At 44.7% G+C, this 18,506-nt stretch overlaps 2 protein-coding genes across 2 annotated transcripts in view; one reads left to right on the top strand and one right to left on the bottom strand.

Moving 5' to 3' along the window:
• Positions 1–1,114: 1,114 nt before the first annotated feature.
• Positions 1,115–14,068, top strand: LOC310822982 (inositol polyphosphate 5-phosphatase K-like; the record flags this gene model as incomplete). Its single annotated transcript, XM_083695603.1, has 12 exons — positions 1,115–1,356; positions 1,741–1,845; positions 1,999–2,107; positions 3,197–3,313; positions 3,442–3,617; positions 4,181–4,292; positions 5,720–5,829; positions 9,531–9,774; positions 10,258–10,395; positions 11,047–11,130; positions 11,230–11,334; positions 11,552–14,068. 12 exons carry the CDS (start codon positions 1,115–1,117, stop codon positions 11,630–11,632), a joined length of 1,623 nt encoding a protein of 540 aa, XP_083551729.1. The 3' UTR covers positions 11,633–14,068.
• Positions 14,069–16,141: 2,073 nt separating this feature from the next.
• Positions 16,142–18,506, bottom strand: part of LOC310822733 (beta-secretase 1-like) — a gene marked incomplete at both ends in the record, with an annotated part of 6,771 nt that continues 4,406 nt past the window's right edge. Inside the window, 4 exons of the mRNA XM_083695182.1 lie at positions 16,142–16,386; positions 16,612–16,783; positions 17,534–17,683; positions 17,974–18,075. Coding sequence (XP_083551308.1) covers positions 16,142–16,386; positions 16,612–16,783; positions 17,534–17,683; positions 17,974–18,075 — 669 coding nt within the window. The remainder of the gene's footprint in view (positions 16,387–16,611; positions 16,784–17,533; positions 17,684–17,973; positions 18,076–18,506) is intronic.

The raw sequence follows: 18,506 nt of genomic DNA, 5'->3' as shown, positions 1-18,506 counted from the left end.
CTCTGGCCACATCTCTGAAGTTCTATAGCCATTGTTCTGAGAAGCGCTGTACAATTTACCATATGAACAGCGGTGGTTTCGGAGGGAGTGGTGAGGGAGAGCAATAATGAAATGTTTAAACTGTATAAAAGACAACCCTGATAATCGCCTCTTCAGACTTGTGCTGAACGGGCACCCGGATTTACGCTGGGCTGCTGTTAGGCTCTTGTCTCTTGTTTGCTTAATACCGGACTCAGATATTGTGGCTACTCAGGACTTGTTTCTTGATTCTTACCTCCGAAGAGCTGAAGTACAGAGTGGTAAATCCTAGACTTCCACCACACAACTCATCCGGATTGCATTGTCTAACATTTGGAATGGTGTTAAGCAAATAATTATAGAATAGGTTTGTGTTTTCTAGCATTATTAGGGTTTACTAGGGTTTGCTAACACGCAACAGGGTCTCACGTGGCCCTCCTCCCTCAGACGGATTACCCCATAATCCCTTTCAGTCCACTTGAGCCCCCCCCAAAAAAAACCTGCTCAGGACATTGCTTCACTTTCACTCACTCCTTGGCTGGAACATTTAAGTCATTCTATTTGTAGCCATCAGTTGTAATTGCTATTTTTTCCGCATTTGTTTGCAAGGATTTTTTTAGACAGGACTTTTTTTGGGAATTTGTAGCCAAATCCTCTGCTTCGATGACATCAGGGATTCTGCACGGACTTTAGCCTGATACCTAGCCTAAATAAATCAGACTCAAACAGGCTTCGGCTGGAAGCGACAGCACGGGTCATCGAACAAGGAGGAATTCTAGACTGCACTGCACTTTTGCACTGCACTGTTTTGTTCTGTGAAGTTGTTACACGATAAAGTTTTGATTGAACGCTTGATTGATTTCGGAGTTCATTCCTCTGTTGGACCATTAAGACAAGGACAGCCTCTGCTCCATGCATACCCTATTACCCCGGAAAAACTCTAGTTTTCAGTCATAAAACTTGGCCCCTGAGGACCAACCAAAAGAGAACCATCAGCCTGTCAGGACTCTGGTGTGGTTCTGGTGGTCCATCCAATCGCACCTTCCACACACTGCCTCCCCATTCTCCTCTCAGAAACTGAGCATTCTCAGCCAAAATGGATGAGATCCGCCAGCTTTTTGGTAGTATGGGCCGCGTCCGTTCCGACAGCTTGACCAGCTCTGCCACCCAGTCCACAGGCAGCCGGCTGCTGTTGAGTCAGCGAGTCATCCAGCTCATGGCCTGTGTGGACGACCTGGACCCCAATGACAAGCTGCATGAGCAGGTGGTCCGCACCTTGGACGAAGCCTTCCTTGTCTGTGGAAAGAGGGCCGGACGGCCCAAGAGAGACAGCTTCAGGTGGAGATTAGGCTACAGGAGGGTTCCTCACTCTCTCTCTCTTTCTCTCTTTCTTTCTGTCTGCCTTCCCCGTATCCTTTGTAGCAGTGGAGGCTGGTTGAAGTAGAAATTGGGGGATCATTGTAATGCAAAGATATCATTTGATACCATTCCTCATTCCGTTCCATGCTTTAAAATGACCATGTCCTCCGATTCCTACCTCCACCAACCTCCCCTGCTTTGTATATACAGTACATAGAATATTTTGAACTAAAACCTAGCCTGTTGAACTAAAACCTAGGCTCTCTCTCTCTCTATTTTCCTTTCTTTTGCTCTCTTTTTACCTCTCTCTCTCTCTGCCCCCCCCCTCCCCCCCTTTACACACACACACACACACACACACAGGCTCCACATGGTCACATGGAACGTTGGCACAGCTGATCCTCCTGATGAAGTCACCTCCCTGCTCCAGCTCAACTCCCCCAAGACCCCAGACCTCTACGTGATTGGGTGGGTGGCAGAATGGCCACGTGTTGATTGAATAGAAATCTCTGATTTGATATTTGAAATGGATTTGTATATGGTGTAAATCTGAATTTCAGTGCTCTCCCCGTAGATAAAGTCAACTATTAATTTCCTGTGCCTGTATGTGCACTGTTACAGTCTCCAGGAGGTGTACGCTGCTCCTCTGAGATTCATGACAGATATGGCCTTGGAAGACTCATGGAGTCACCTCTTCATGTCCACTCTGGCACCGCAAGGATACCTGAAGGTAGAGAGCATAGAGAGAGAGAGAGAGAGCATGAGAGAGAGAGAGCATGAGAGAGAGAGAGCATGAGAGAGAGAGAGAGCATGAGAGAGAGAGAGAGCATGAGAGAGAGAGAGAGCATGAGAGAGAGAGAGAGAGAGAGAGAGAGAGAGAGAGAGAGAGAGAGAGAGAGAGAGAGAGAGAGAGAGAGAGAGAGAGAGAGAGAGAGAGAGAGAGAGAGAGAGAGAGAGAGAGAGAGAGAGAGAGAGAGAGATTTCCATTCTTACCTCTGAGAGAGAGTAGTACCTGTCTGGTACTAAATAGCATATACTTAGTTAATATGCAATTATCAGGTAATAACGCTTTTACCCAGTACTTTTCTTAGTAGTAAGTCACTGCTTAAAAACAGGCTGGAAAATAAAGGAGTTAGCAGTATCATGTTTGTTTGTTTAAGGAGAAGGTAATGTACAGCACATATTTCCACAGCATGGGCAATAGTGCAACTCAACCTCGACCTCTGGGTGGCAGTGCAGCACAACAGCGTGACAAGTCTGTGAGGCCTTAAGGCCTTAAAGCCGTTTCTATCTATGAAATCTATTAAAGTTGAGGTTGTGAGGTAGAAATAGGTAGTTTTCCGGGTAAAAACAAACGGATGATAGTATGATTTATTTTACCTTTGAAAAAGGTAAAGTGACCAATAATAGGAGAGTGGGTGACCGATAATAGGGGTCCTTTTTTTGGCTGTACTGCGACTGACATTGTCCGATAAAACAAGAAAATGAACATTTGTATCAAACTGGTGTGTTGTTAATATGTTAGCTATCATTATTCTGAACTCAATAAACTCACAGTGTTGATTGTTCAACAATATTTAAAACGTGTATGGCATGAATGTAGCTTAAAATGCACATTAGCGCCCAATAATAGGGGATGCTATGCTAATTAATATATGCCATTTAGCTGATGCTTTTATCCAAAGCGACTTACATTGCAGTGAGTGCATACATTTTTCAGTATATATGGTCTCAGTGGGAAACGAACCCACAACCTAAGCGATGTTAGCGCCATGCTCTACCAACTGAACCACAGAGGACCACGTAACTGTTGTTGCAGGTATCCTCCATCAGAATGCAGGGCCTCCTACTGCTGTTCTTCTCCAAGCTGGCCCACGTCCCCTTCATACGAGACATCCAGGCCACGTACACACGCACTGGCATCTTTGGCTACTGGGTAAGGTCTAAGATCACAAACTGGCATCTTTGGCTACTGGGTAAGATCACAAACTGACTCTCTCTCTCTCTATTTCTCTCTCTCTCTCTTTCCCTCTTTCTCTCTCACTATCTCTCTCTCTCTCTCAGGGTAATAAAGGAGGTGTGTCCGTCCGTCTGTCCTTTTATGGCCACATGCTGTGCTTCCTCAACTGCCACCTGGCTGCCCACATGCAGTACACCACGCAGCGCGTCGACGAGTTTGAGTACATCCTGGACACGCAGACCTTCAACCCCCAAAACACGCCACACATTCTCGACCACAAGTTAGTTATGTGCTGTTTCAGTTTGATTGAGGAACTGAGGGTGAGGACGTGCACCAGGGGAGGCTGGTTGGTGGAGGTAGAGATCAGAGGACAGGCTCGTTGTAATGCATGGAATGGAATGAGGAATGGTATTAAACACGTGTGTGAACTTCAGTTGTGAACTGAGTTGCACAATCTGTCATAAGACAATGGAGTCAGTGGAGGCTGGTGGAGGTAGAATGTGTTTGATACATATTCCATTCCATGCATTACAATGAGCATTGTCCTCCAATTTCGACCTCCCGCAGCCTCCCCTGGTGTGTACCATGTCTGGTTGTTAGATGAGAAAATGTTATCTCTGTGTTGAACTTTGACGGTGGTCTCCCTCCCTCTCTCTCTCTCTCTCTCTCGCACTCTCCCTTCCTCCCTCCCTCCTTCCTCTCCCTCTCCCTCTCTCTCTCTCTCTCTCCCTCCCTCTCTCTCTCCCTCCCTCTCTCTCCCTCCCCTCTCCTTCTCCCCCTCCCCTCTCCCCCTCCCCTCCCCTCCCCCCCCTCTCTCCCTCCCTTCATCCCTCCCTCTCTCAGACTGGTCTTCTGGTTTGGGGATCTGAACTTCCGTATCCAGGACCACGGCATGCACTTCCTGCGCACCTGTATTGACAAACATACCTTCAACTTGTTATGGAGCAAGGACCAGGTCAGGCTTATGAGGGATACCCCTGTTACAGTGGAGGCTGGTGGTTGTGTTTGTTAGCATGGAATGGAATGAGGAATGAGGAATGAGGAATGGTATCTAACGCACATGTTTGATACCATTGCTCATTCCATCCCATGCATTACAATACTGATTTCTACCTCCATAAGCCTGCCCTGACTAGTTATACAGTATCTTTGAGGTGGGTTCCCATGGATGTCCCCTAGGGTTAGAAAATGGTAGTATGGCTTCATATACATATACACTCACTTAGGACTTTATTAGGAACACCTGTACACCTTCTCATGGTGGAGGTGGTGTAATGGTGTTAATACCAATCAATCATCGCTTAAATGCCACAGCCTATTTGAGTATTTTTGCTGACCATGTGCATCCCTTCATGGCCACAATTTACCCATCTTCTAATGGCACTTCCAGCATGATAATGCACCATGTCACAAAGCAAAAGTCGTCTCAAACTAGTTTCATGAACATGACAATGAGTTCAGTGTTCTTCAGTGGCCTTCCCAGTCACCGGATCTGAATCCAATAGAACACATTTGGGATGTGGTAGAACGGGAGATTCACAGCTTGAAAGTGCACCTGAAAAATCTGCAGGAATTGCGTGACGCAATCATGTCATCATGGACCAGAATCTCAAAGGAATGTTTCCAACATCTTGTGGAATCAATGCCACAAAGAATTGAGGCCGTTTTGAATCCAAAGGGAGGCCCTACCCAGTATTAGTGTAGTGTTCCTAATAAAGGGAGGCCCTACCCAGTATTAGTGTAGTGTTCCTAATAAAGGGAGGCCCTACCCAGTATTAGTGTAGTGTTCCTAATAAAGGGAGGCCCTACCCAGTATTAGTGTAGTGTTCCTAATAAAGTGTTGGTGAGTGTATATAACCTGTGTATTAGACTCAGCGATACAATATGATATCACCATACACATACTGGGGTGTCCTCCTGCTTACAGGCTTCCTCAACAACAGCACCCAAATCTGCCATTATTATTATTATATAATTATTATTATTACTATATTATTATATTATTGTTATTATTATTATTATTATTATTATTATTATTATTATTATTATTAATTATAATACATTATTATTATTAGTAATAATACATTATTATTATTAATAATAATACATTATTATTATGATTAAATTATGATTAATACATTATTATTATATCATTATTATGATTATTGGCTCTTTGCAGTGTGGTTGTGTCTCAATAGAGGCTGCATAATGGACAGAACCGCAGTCTTGGTAGATGAGATTCTGTTAATATTGGTGTCTGTTAGCAGAACGTCACCCCCCACTGGCTGCTTTGTTTAGTATGGTATGATTTGTTGATGTTTGAATGAGTGTTTTCCCCTGTGGCTGTTTTAAGATATGATCTTTGTCTTGTTGTGTTCTCAGCTGACCATGATGAAGCAGAAAGAGGTGTTTCTACAGGAGTTTGAGGAGGGACCTCTGGACTTCCAACCCACCTACAAGTTTGACAGGTTCTCTGAGGACTATGACAGCAGGTAACAGTTTAAATATGCACACACACACACACACACACACACACACACACACACACACACACACACACACACACACACACACACACACACATACACACACACACACACAGACACACACAAACACACAACACAAGACCAGAACCTAAACACAAGACCTAAAACCTCAACTACACCTCATCTGCATTAGCTGCTAAAGTTTCTTACTACCATTCCAAAATTCAATCCTCTGCCTTTGACCCAAGGAAACTGTTCTCCACCCACCTCCTCCCCCTCCCCCCTCCTCCCTGTCTGCGGATGAATTTGTCACCTACTTTGAAAAGAAGGTTGATGACATTAGCAGCTCTTTCTCTCTACCTCTCGCCAACACTGCTACCACTCCTCCCAAACCCTCTGTGCTACACTCTCTGGTTTGTCAGCTCTTTCCCCTCTCTCCTCTGATGATATTCTAAAACTGGTCACATCCAAGCGGGCAACCACCTTCCCCCTCGATCCTATCCCCTCCCCCTTTCTCCAATCCATCTCCAATCCTCACTATCCACATGATCTGTCCCAGCTGCCTTTAAGACAGCAGAGTCAAGCAACTCTTGACCCGTCTGCTGTCCATAACTACAGACCGGTATCCCTTCTCTCCTTCTTATCTAAAACCCTTGAATGTGATGTCTCTAACCAACTGTCTCACTATCTCCTTCAGAACAACCTCCTTGACCCTCACCAATCCGGCTTTAAGGCTGGGCACTCTACTGAGACTGCTCTCCTTGCTGTCACGGAGAACCTCCACTCTGCTTGAGCTCCTTCCTCTCCTCTATTCTTATTCTTCCGGACCTGTCTGCTGCATTCGACACAGTAACCCACCCGATACAGAACTGGGCATCTCTGGCTCTGCACTCTCTTGGTTTGCATCCTACCTGGCCAATCGCTCTTACCAGGTGACGTGGCCGATCGCTGTCCTCTCCACGAGCCCTCACCACGAGCCCTCACCACTGGGGTCCCCCAGGGCTCTGTCCTAGGGCCCTTACTGTTCTCCCTCTATACCAAATCTCTTGGCTCAGTAATTTCCTCACATGGTTTCTCCTACGACTGCTATGCAGATGACACTCAACTCTTTCTCTCTTTCCCCCCCTCTGACTCACAGGTGGCAACATGTGTCTCTGAGTGTCTTGCAGATATTTCCGCTTGGATGTCAGCCCACCACCTCAAGCTCAACCTTAACAAGACTGAGCTGCTCTTTCTCCCGGGGAAAGCCTGCCCTCTCCAAGACTTCTCCATCACAGTAGAGAAATCTAATGTGACCTCCTGCCAGACAGCCAAGAACCTTGGGGTGATCCTTGACAACCACTTATCCTGTACGGCGAACATCACAGCGACAGCACGCTCCTGTAGATTCTTCCTCTACAACAGTGGTTCTCAACCGGACACTAGTAGGCTACAGGATGGGAGGGGGAAAAAAACACACAAAAAAACACGAAAAATCACGGACTCACTGGCTATTAGTAGACCTACAAAGGAGATGCAACAGATTCCCCCCCATGTCGAAATGCAAGTGGTTGGACTATTATAACACACAAACAAATCAACCACACAGTTTCATTTCAAATCTACCAATACAGGGGGTAGTATTTTGAGCCTGTGACGCAACGTCACGTAAGTGCTACTATATAAGCGTCCGCACGCGTCGTAGCTCCATTCACTCTAGTCTAGTCTCTTGCCAAGTTCGCTTGTGCCAACTCTCGCTAGTCTATCGGTTATCATTCTCGATATCGACTTATTTAGGCCTATACTTCAAAACCCAAACAGTCTTTTTAAGGACTAACCCCACAAACAGTCTTTTTAAAGATTATCCCCATCTCAGCCCTAGCCAGTAATTTTTTTAACTGCTAGGCGTGCACTTAGCTAACTAGCTAGCAACTTTTTCACCGTATTGCAACACAACTATACGACCCACGCGACTAAGACACACACACACTCACCCACTCACAAAGGACTACAATTGTTAAGTCTTAAAAAATATTTTTTAATACTATACGATACTAGTCTCTCAACATAGCCACACACGCACACATCGTTACATCATAGCCTAAACTTGATTGAAAACACAACTAATCCACATCCAAATTATTTCAAAACCAAACAAAAATGGAGAGATTTCGAGTGAGGACCAACAAGGCAACCGACGCACCACCAGCTGCAAAAAAAGCTTCGAAGGTACGATGAATGAAATACCGCAAATACCGCAATCGTGCACAAATCAAGGATGATTTGAGGCTATGTTTATCAGACATTGCGCCAAGAATTGAGGATCTTTGCAAGGCAAAGCAGGCTCAGGTCTCACATTAACATCGCCAACCTGCAAGCTTCTGTAAAAAAATGCAGATGATATGCCTACTATTAGGCCTAGTAATAATAACAATAATAAAGCATAAATTCATATCAGAGGTCTGTTGCCAATTCCCAATTATAGCAGTAGCCTAGTAATGATAATAGGCCTACTGATGATAATGATAATAATAATAATAACAACAACAACAATAAAGCATGTAACCTCATATAATTATATAGCAATAGCCTAGTAATGATAATAGGCCTACCACTACTCATAATAATAATAATGCCTGCAAGCTCACATTAGAAGTCTGGTGCTACTGCCAATTATAACAATAGCCTAGTAATGATAATAGGCCTATGATGATAATAATAATAATAATAATAATAATAGTGTGGGCCTAACAATAATAGCCTAGCCTATGGCTATCTATCTATCTATCTATCTATCTATCTATCTATCTATCTATCTATCTATCTATCTATCTATCTATCTATCTATCTATCTATCTATCTATGCAAGGTGGTGTAGGGGGGGGGGGGTGGCTCACCATAGAAGCAGCACAACACTGATCTTTCGCCTTGACTACTGCAACGCACTCTTGGCCGGGCTCCCCGCCTCTGCCATCAGACTTCTGCAGCTTCTGGTGTTCAATCTCCCCAAATTCTCCCATGTCACCCCCCTCCTTCACACCCTTCACTGGCTCCCGGTCGCCACTCGCATCAGATTCAAGACCCTGGTGCTCGCCTATCGGGCGGCAAAGGGAATAGCCTCTCCTTACTTGCAAGCAATGGTCAGTCCCCAAACTCCTGCAAGATCACTCCACTCGTCCACCTCGGCTGCCCACCTGGCACCGCTGTCTCTACGTTCATGCAGCAGTCGCACTACTCGGTCACAGCTTTTCACTGTCCTGACGCCCCGCTGGTGGAATGAGCTTCCCACTACTGTCAGGACTGCAGAGTCACTTCCGAGCTTCCGCCGTAGATTGAAAACCCATCTATTCAGGCTACATCTTAACTGTCCCTCCTAAAGACCTCTTCATCCCCACTACCCCCCTGTACCCCCCAGTTTCTCTACTGTAAATAAATTAAGAAAAAAAACTAATTCTTCCTTCTTCTAGCATTGTGACTGCCAATGGCCCCTGGAGATAGATTACTTTTTCTTATGATGACTGATGGATAGATGATTCAGTTACTTAGACAAATGTATTTGTTGTAAGTCGTTTTGGATAAAGGCATCTGCTAAATGTCAAAAATGTAAATGTAATGTAAATGTAACACACACACACACAGAAATAGAGAAATATATTATTTCTCTAAATGTCTGTCTGTTCTTTCACGTTCCCTCTCCCGTCCGTCTGTCCGTCTGTCCGTCCGTCCAGTGGGAAGAAGCGAAAGCCAGCCTGGACGGACAGGATCCTGTGGCGGGTGAAGCCCAAAGCCCCGCCCCCAGAGCCGAAGGAAGAGCATACCGACTCAGGATTAGATGAGAAGCACAGCAAGCTGCACGAGGAGGAGGAGGAGGAGGAGGAGTTTCAGCTGAAGATCAAACAGGACATCTACACTAGCAACATGGAGTACGGCATCAGTGACCACAAACCTGTGATCGGCGTCTTTACCCTGGAGGTGAGACACTAGTACCATAGAGCATATACACCTAGAGTCCCAAGTCCCTTTACTTCCTGAAACTCGACTAACCCCCGAAACAGACCAGAATGGCCACGCCCCATTTTTGTCTCATTCACATGACATGGGACCCTACACTAAAGCCTAGTACTGACAAACTGAGTTTAATAAGTTATAGACTACACTCACAGTAGTCTGGTAAGAGATTTAGTATATACTCACAGTAGTCTGGTAAGAGATTTAGTATATACTGTATATGTATTTTTTTCATATTGTGAAGCCTTATCATATCAAATGCTTTTCTTTCCATCTCCCTCCACTCTATCTTTCTCTGTCTCTGTCTCTCTCACTCTCTCTCTCTCTCCTGCTTGCCCCCTCTCTCTCCCTTTCTCTCTGTCTCTCTCTCTCTCTCTCTCCTGCCCCTTTCATCCCTCTCTTCTCTATCCTTCCCTCTCTCTCTCTCTCTCTCTCTCTCTGCTGCAGTTGAAGAAGAAGTATGAGACTCAGTTGGTGCGTGTGAGTGCCGAGGGGGAGTGGAGTGCAGACTTTGATGCCATGGTGCTCTACACCCCCCTGCAGCCCTTCCCCTCCAGTGCCTGGGACTGGATAGGCCTCTACAAGGTCAGCCTCGGGCATGGAGTGGGTGGAGGGGTGCACAAATACGGATGCACAGTCCATTGTCTGTGGACAGGTGTCGTCATTCTGGCACGACCCATGTCACCCGAACTCCAGTTGTGGACAGAGTCTCCCGCTAGCTGTTGTAACGCAATGCCTCAGACTCAGGGGAGGCTGGCGGAGGTGGAAATTGGAGGACGGGCTCATTGTGATGCATGGAATGGTGTGAGTTTGATACCATGAGGAATGGTGTGTGTTTGATACCATTCCTTATTCAATTCCATGCATTACAATGACAATTACAATGTTCTCCAATTTCCACCGCCACCAGACACTGGTAACCCCTCCAGACAGTTCTTGTGTTGAATCCTTTTCCCATTTCTGTTTTCATATAATCATTTTTTTTGTTGTTGTTTGTTTTAAACATCTACAGTAGATGTAGAATCTAAGTACTCATCAGCAATGTTGAATGTTGAGTGAATAGGGCTAAAAAGCATTGCCGTTGAAATGTAGTTCGTAGAACACCAATCATTTTTCCCCATAGGGATTTTCTGAAAGTAAATTTACGGTGGCAGTAGGACCTCCATCTTGACATCCCAGTTGTCTCTATACAAGACAAGATCACAAAGGTATTATAGTTGTATTCCTGTGTTTCAGGTTGGCTTCAGGAGTGTATCAGACTACATCACCTACACCTGGGTGAAGGATGATGAGGTCTCCTTTGATGATGAGCTCATCCAGGTGCGTGTGCGTGTGCGTGTGCGTGTGTGTGTGTGTGTGTGTGTGTGTGTGTGTGTGTGTGTGTGTGTGTGATATAGATGTCTCTCTGTGTTCCCTCAGGTGTATGTGAGTAAAGATCAGATCCCAGTGCTCGGAGGGGAGTGTGTGCTGTGTTACTACAGCAGCACGCTGCAATGCATTGTGGGTATCAGCTTACCCTTTCAGGTGAGTGCTGGTCTAGGCCTTCAAGAAAAGTATTCAAACACACACACACACAAGTGCGCACACACACACACACACACACACACGCAAGTGCGTACACACACACACACACACACACACACACTCTCTCTCTCTCTCTCTCTCTCTATGTGGATGTGTTGATGTGGAAGAGGATGTGTAGCATGCATCTGGCTTGTGTTCATTCATACATGTGTTTCAGGTGCAACAATCCAAAGCTGCCATTGAAGAGGGTCTGGTTCCAGGGGACATCAATGGTTTTGACAAGGCTACAGCCACTTAGGACAGCTGACCTAGACGTAGACTACTCCTCCTGGACCAGGTGTGTGTGTGTGTCTGTGTGTCTGTGTCTGTGTTACACACCCCTCTGGTGAAACATCAACAGCCTTGAAGATGTTACTTCAGGTCAGTTGACCTACTACTCTGCATCCTTCCTTTCTCTCATCCTTGATGGCATGACTGATCCCACATGTATTGAGCTTGCTTTGACCAATCCAATCATGTTAAGGATCAGTGATAATTAACTGAGAGAGAAAGGATGTTTTTTTTTTTTTTTTTAAATGTTTGAATAGGGGCCAAGGTTGTCCCTGCTGTTACACATTCCTCATGGCCCAGGAAAGGCTGGTGGAGGTAGGCATCGGAGGACGGGCTCATTGTAATGCATGGGTGGAATGAGGAATGGTATCAAACAAGTGTTTTGTTTGATACCATTCCAAAACCAAACAAAACCATTCCTCATTCCATCAAGTGTGTGTTTGATACCGTTCCTCATTCCGTCCCATGCATTACAATGAGCCCGTCCTCCGATTTCTCCCCTCCATCAGCCTCCCCTGCTTCATGTCTATATCCTCGAGTGGCCTGTTAACGTTGCAGCTGCTGGAGTCATCATGGTTACTACTACAAACTGTATTAGGGGCTAGTGCTGGTGCATACCATCTGTAACCGCATCTTGTTTTACAGATACAGTATGTTGCTGAAATAAGAATGTTTAACCTGTGGCGTTGCTCCTGGGTAGATTTTCTTTATGTTGATCCAACTTTTAAAAAAAAAAAGAAAAAAAAAAAGACTCAGACTTTTACAGATTTTTACAGAAAGGTTTTTATTTGATAATTTGTGTGTGTCATGGTGGATTCAGACAACATGATGTGCTGATCAGGGGAGGTTGGCAGAGGTAGACGGACAGGCTCATTTTAATGCAGGGGACGGAATGAGGAACGGTATCAAACACGTATTCCGTTCCATGCATTACAATAAGGCCCTCCTCCGATGTCTGCCTCCACCTGTCTCCCCTGATGTAGATACCTGTCTCCCCTGATGTAGATACCTGTCTCCCCTGATGTAGATACCTGTCTCCCCTGATGTAGATACCTGTCTCTCTCTTCTTTATACTTTCTCTCTTCATGTCTGATGTTGTGGTTCCCAGTGACATCATTAGAGTAGGATGTTATCATATAGGATGCCGAGGGTTGGTCCTCCTGTCTCACTTGAAAATCTATCATTTTTTTATTATTATTATTATTATTATATTATATAATTTTTTTGTTTCATCAATACAATTCAGCATGATTTTTAATTTTAATTTTATTTTTTTATAATGGTTCAAAATGATTGTTATTTGTGCTTAATTTACTCAAAATATGATGAGTGCGCCTCCTATGTTATACGTTGTCCTATGCCATTTCATTTCAGTGTCTCTCTGGTCTTACAAATGGACAGATTTGTATTTGTTTTATTTAACTTTTATTTATTCAGGTTATAGCCTAATTGAGTCAGACAGCAGCAGCAGAGAACAATGTTTCAGACAAATCTCAAACTTAGACACATAAATTACAAAACAAATACACTGGTAAAGTGGAACGTCAATGGAGACAGCCAAACAAACATTCAGTCCTGCAAAACTGACATGAATATAGAAATATTTGACTGCTAAATGTACTCCCACCATAATATAATTTAATATTCTTCATTATTTCACTTTCCCCATCATCCCAGAAATGGAGACAGTATAAAACTGAAAAACTAAATGCACCAGCCTCCCCAAAATAGTATGAGCACCATCATGATCACCATCACCATCATGAGGTTCTAATGACAATCACATCCCTCAGAAACATGCTAGTCAACCAACCGTTAAAACTCCTATTTAAGAATTACTCCTAAATCACACAATTTGTTTTTTGTTCATGTTAATGATATACTATGTGTAAAAGTTACTGGTTTTACTAGTCATGCAGAAGGCATTGTGGGTTAGAGTTAGTGTTGGGGTGGGCAAGTGTAGGTTGACAAGTGGTATGAACTTGTATTGTATTAAGTACAAAGCTGGTTTCAGCAAGTGCCTTGAAAGGATGACAAGAACAACCTGTTGATATTTGTCGATGTACAGTTGAAACTATAGTTTATTATGAAATTTATGAAAAATATTGAATTGATTATTTATTGATGCATTTAAAAAAAAAAAAAAAAAATGTATTTGGCTTTTATTGTGAAAATATGCAGGTTTTTGTCTTGCTTGTACTGAACGCATCAACATTTAACCCAGATATGAAAGTGATTGAAAAGTTACGTTATATCATTATTGTTAGCTATCTTGTACTTTCAACTGTAAAAGGAACTCAACTCACTTAATTGTATATTTTTATGAAACGATGGGACTACTCTATTTTCTCAGTAACATGTAAATGTTATACTCAACCTATTTAAAGATTTATTAAACATTTAAATGGTCACCACTATCGTGTCATGTTTTGTAAATGTATGGTACATGTTTCCTTTTATGCAGGACAGCCCGTTAATATAGTCACCTCAACTAGAAGCAAGGCATGGCATACAGTTCAGTGGAGGTAGCAAACAGAGGATGGGCTCATTGTAAGGCATGGAATTCCCGTCCTCCGATTTCTACCTCCACCAGCCTCCACTGATACAGTTGCTGTTCTGTAGATATGATAGGAGTCAAGCATGTCTTTGTAGGGGATGATCTGTCCATCCTCTCCCTGCCACTTGTCCCTATCATGCAATTTTTGTTAATTTGGCCATAGGGCCCCATTCATTCTGTACGTACTGTATGTCCAAAACACCTGGCAGACACATCAATCCAACTACTATGACAGAATCCCCCTCTGAATACTCTTTCAGCATTTTTTGAAGAGTCACTTTGTTACACTATAATCAACATATGTACTTTGCTGTTATGGCACATCAAAACATGAAACAAGTCTACAGGGAACATGCTGTCCCCCAAGAATGATGTAGCCCCCCCCCCCCCCCCCCACCCCCCCTTGTGTGAATCGGTGACAATCAGTCAGCAATTTGGGATTTTGACTTGTTTACTACAGCACCCCTCTTGGAGCAATCAGTGGAAATTTGTATAAATGCTGGATCTCTATGGCAACACACGTCATTCACCCAAGTTTACGACACGAGGCATTTCCAGTTATATTAAGTACTTTATTGGTAGTGTGTGCTGTCAGAGTCACATCACTCTGACGGATAGATAGAGTTCTGGATATTTTACAGCAGTTCAGAGAGGGCAGAATCTGTCCCTGTTAATGTCAGTGGAGGCTGTTGGAGGTAGAAATCAGAGGACAGAACACGTGTTTGATACCGTTCCTCATTCTGTCCTCCGATTCCTACGTCCAACAGCCTCCACTAGTAGACGTGTTCCTGTACACGTGGCATGTGGTAAAATCAGGCTCGTCATGGGAAGTAGTGCATACAATATACTTCACTGGGGAGTTACACGTGTGTGTGTGTGTGTGTGTGTGTGTGTGTGTGTGTCTGATTTTGCTGGTATTTCAGCTGTTGGCTGGAGTTGTTTGGAGGTTTTGAAGTTGCTATAGGTGAGAATCATTTGTAGGCTGTGTGTGTGTGTGTGTGTGTGTGTGTGTGTGTGTGTGTGTGTGTGTGTGTGTGTGTGTGTGTTCAGTGTTGTGCATGTATTTACATCACTAGCAGTGAGGTGATGTGCCGACAGCACCCGTACGTACTGCACCAACATGAACCATACAGGAGTTTCATCTTATATTAGTTGTATTAAATACACAATCTAAGCTTTTCAATGCACACCAAGTATCACCATAAACATGTATTGAATTGGATATTCAAGTGCTATAGCGCTCTCCTTTATATGTTCACACAATTATCAGTTACTGTAGCGTACCTTAGAGCTGGTTCTGTTGATGTAAAATTAAATAAATTGTTCGTATTCAATTCCAAATCATTTCCAGATTTCTTTTTTTTTTTTTTTAGGTCATCTATTGTGATCCTTATGCCACACACACACGCCTCATACAATAACAAACGCACGCACGCACGCATGCACGCACGCACGCACGCACATAATCTATACATGTATCATGCCCTTTTATCAACAAAGCTGCTGTCTTTATGAAGGTGGCCATTTCAACCAAGCAGGTGAGTATATCCACCTTTGACACACACGCACACATGCGCACACACATGCGCACACACATGCGCACACACACACACACACACACACACACACACACACATACACACACACAATCCAAAATCTCAGTGGCTCCCATAACACTGATCACAGACAGATCCAATCATTGTGATACCAGCCAGCCAACCAACCAACCAACCAACCAGCCCACCAACCAACCAACCAACCCACCAACCACCATCGTCCATGTGTGTGAACCTGTGACGCCCCACTCAACGAGGCTATGGAGCACCCAGAACAATAACAAAGCATATTATCTCCTGTGGCAGGCTGTGCCTCAGAGATAGAACAGTGCATAGGGGAGGCTCACTCTCTATCAACGGCCTCTTATTTGAGGAGGGAGATGTCGTCAGCGAAGTCCCCAGCGCCGAGGGGGCGGAGACAACCAGCGAAGCGCCACTGGCACACCATGAGGCAGAGCGGCAGCATGAAAAGGCCACAGATGCCCGCCATGATGTAGGCGATGGTCATGAGGGTGGACTCGTCCGTCTGGGGGATGTTGTAGCCGCAGTCCTCCAGGTCCACGCCGTGAAATGGCCCCTCCACCGACGCTGTGCGGAACTCGTCATGCACTGTGGTGGAGGGCAGGGGGACGGACGAGAGATGGAGCGTGTCACACGCAAAGATCAGATTAGTAGAACGATGCATATATCTGTACACACACACACACACACACACACACACACACACACTCACAGACATGCACACACAGACACACAGACAGACACACACACAGACAAACACACACACACACACACACACACACACACACACAGTAGCCTCCCCACCACCCTCACCGTGACAGGTGCTGACAGCGAACCCGATGCGTTTCCTCTCGCGGTCGAAGACTACGTAGAAGCCCTCCATGATGACAGCGCCCATGACCGTCCCGGTGCTGGACTGGGACACGGCAAACTTGTAGCAGTCCTCCTGGGCCGAGGCCACGTCCTCTACTGGACGCAGGTACTGCTGCAGGGGCGCAAAGACAAACACGACACCGGTCAGGACACAACACCTACAGTGGGTATAGCAGGGGAGGCTGGTGGAGGTAGAAATCGGAGGACGGGCACACGTGACGGGCTCACTCGTTCCATGCATTACAATGAGCCCATCCTCTGATTTCTACCTCCACCAGTCTCCCCAGGGATATAGCCTACCCTCAATAAGGGGCAACAGAGTTATTATTCGGGAGCTAACCGCCCCATCGGCTTGTTCAACTACGTACCGTGCTCTGTACTGTAGTTGTCCAAAATAAACACAGATTAACCAGCTAAAAAGCCATGGGGGCAGCTATTGCTATGTCAATTAGCATAGCATAGTGTTGCCATCTAAACCCAACTGAGATGCACTTACAGAACCTTTCAGTTTACATGTACGTGTTAGCTGCTTTTCATATCAAGACATTAATGAATTCATAATAGCTGGATTTATATGAAATATAATAATAAGATAAATTGAATCCAATGACAAATAAAACACTTGTTGTAAGTCACTTTGGATAAAATGTCAAAAATGTTTTTTCTTTTGGTATTTTGTAAATGTTTTGCTTATATATTGTTGTTTTATGTCCCACGCACCAACCTCACCAAGTCAATTTCCTGTATGTGCAAATATACTTACTTATAACATACTTATAATAAAAGAATTCTGATTCTGATTCTGATTCTGATTCTGATTCTGATGTCAATGGTTAAGACAGACAGGAAGTGTGGGCGGTACCTGTGGAAGGATGGAGATGCGGAAGGACTGGTTACGGTTCTCACTCATCAGGTAGAGGGAAATAACTGGGAAGATGTGCCATGGAGTGGAGCCCGCCTGCCAACACACCAGCTGCTCCCCCAGCCAGAAACCAGATGGAAACTGCTCTGTCTGATAGGGGGGAGATGGGGGGGGGGATTCACAAAGTCCTTTATTGACACCAGTCAACACAGAAATGCGTTATCACAAACACATGCTATACAAACAGAGAGAGAGAGAGAAAGTGAGAGAGAGAGAGAGAGACTACATTAATCAAACAGACACTAGACTAGACAAGTGACGAGACAGACATTATAGACCTACGGCATAAGGGATTTCACAAGACACTGGCTGAGTGTCTCTTCACTGTCAACAACAGAGAGGGAGGGAGGGAGAGGTGTGAGCTATGAAGATGAACTCACAGAGGAGGCTGCCTCGATGGCCTTGACTGCAGCCTGGAACACTTTGCGAGGGAGCCGGAGGTTGGTGGTTCCACTGTCTACAATGCTCTTATCATAGTTGTACTGAGAGAGACAGAGAGAGAGAGAGAGAGAGAAAGAGAGAGAGAGAAAGAGAAAGAGAGACAGGGGAGAGAAAGAGAGAGAGGGGGGGGGAGAGAGAGGGAGGACACATTAGCATTTTCTACTAAGCATTCTCTCTTCCCAACATGTCCGGCCTCTAGAGGAAGAGGAGAGAGAGACAGAGAGAGAGAGAAAGAGAGAGAAGCCTGTGAACGAGGCTCCACAAGCAGTAACACAAGGTACATTGGAACAAGCAATGTATGACCGTTTTTGGCTTAAAATAGATTATTTTCAAAGCAACATTGAAATCACAAAGCAGTTTTTGATAACCAAACTGCATTATGGCTGACAGGGATGGAAGCTGAAAGGTGGGCGTGGCTACTGAAAACGAATGACAGGTGGTGAAAGCACCAGTTTAGTTCTATTAGATCACT

This window comes from Argentina silus (assembly GCF_951799395.1).
Source record: "Argentina silus genome assembly, chromosome: X".
NCBI classification, from domain to species: Eukaryota; Metazoa; Chordata; class Actinopteri; order Argentiniformes; family Argentinidae; genus Argentina; species Argentina silus.
This window is presented reverse-complemented; position numbering and strand designations above follow the sequence as displayed.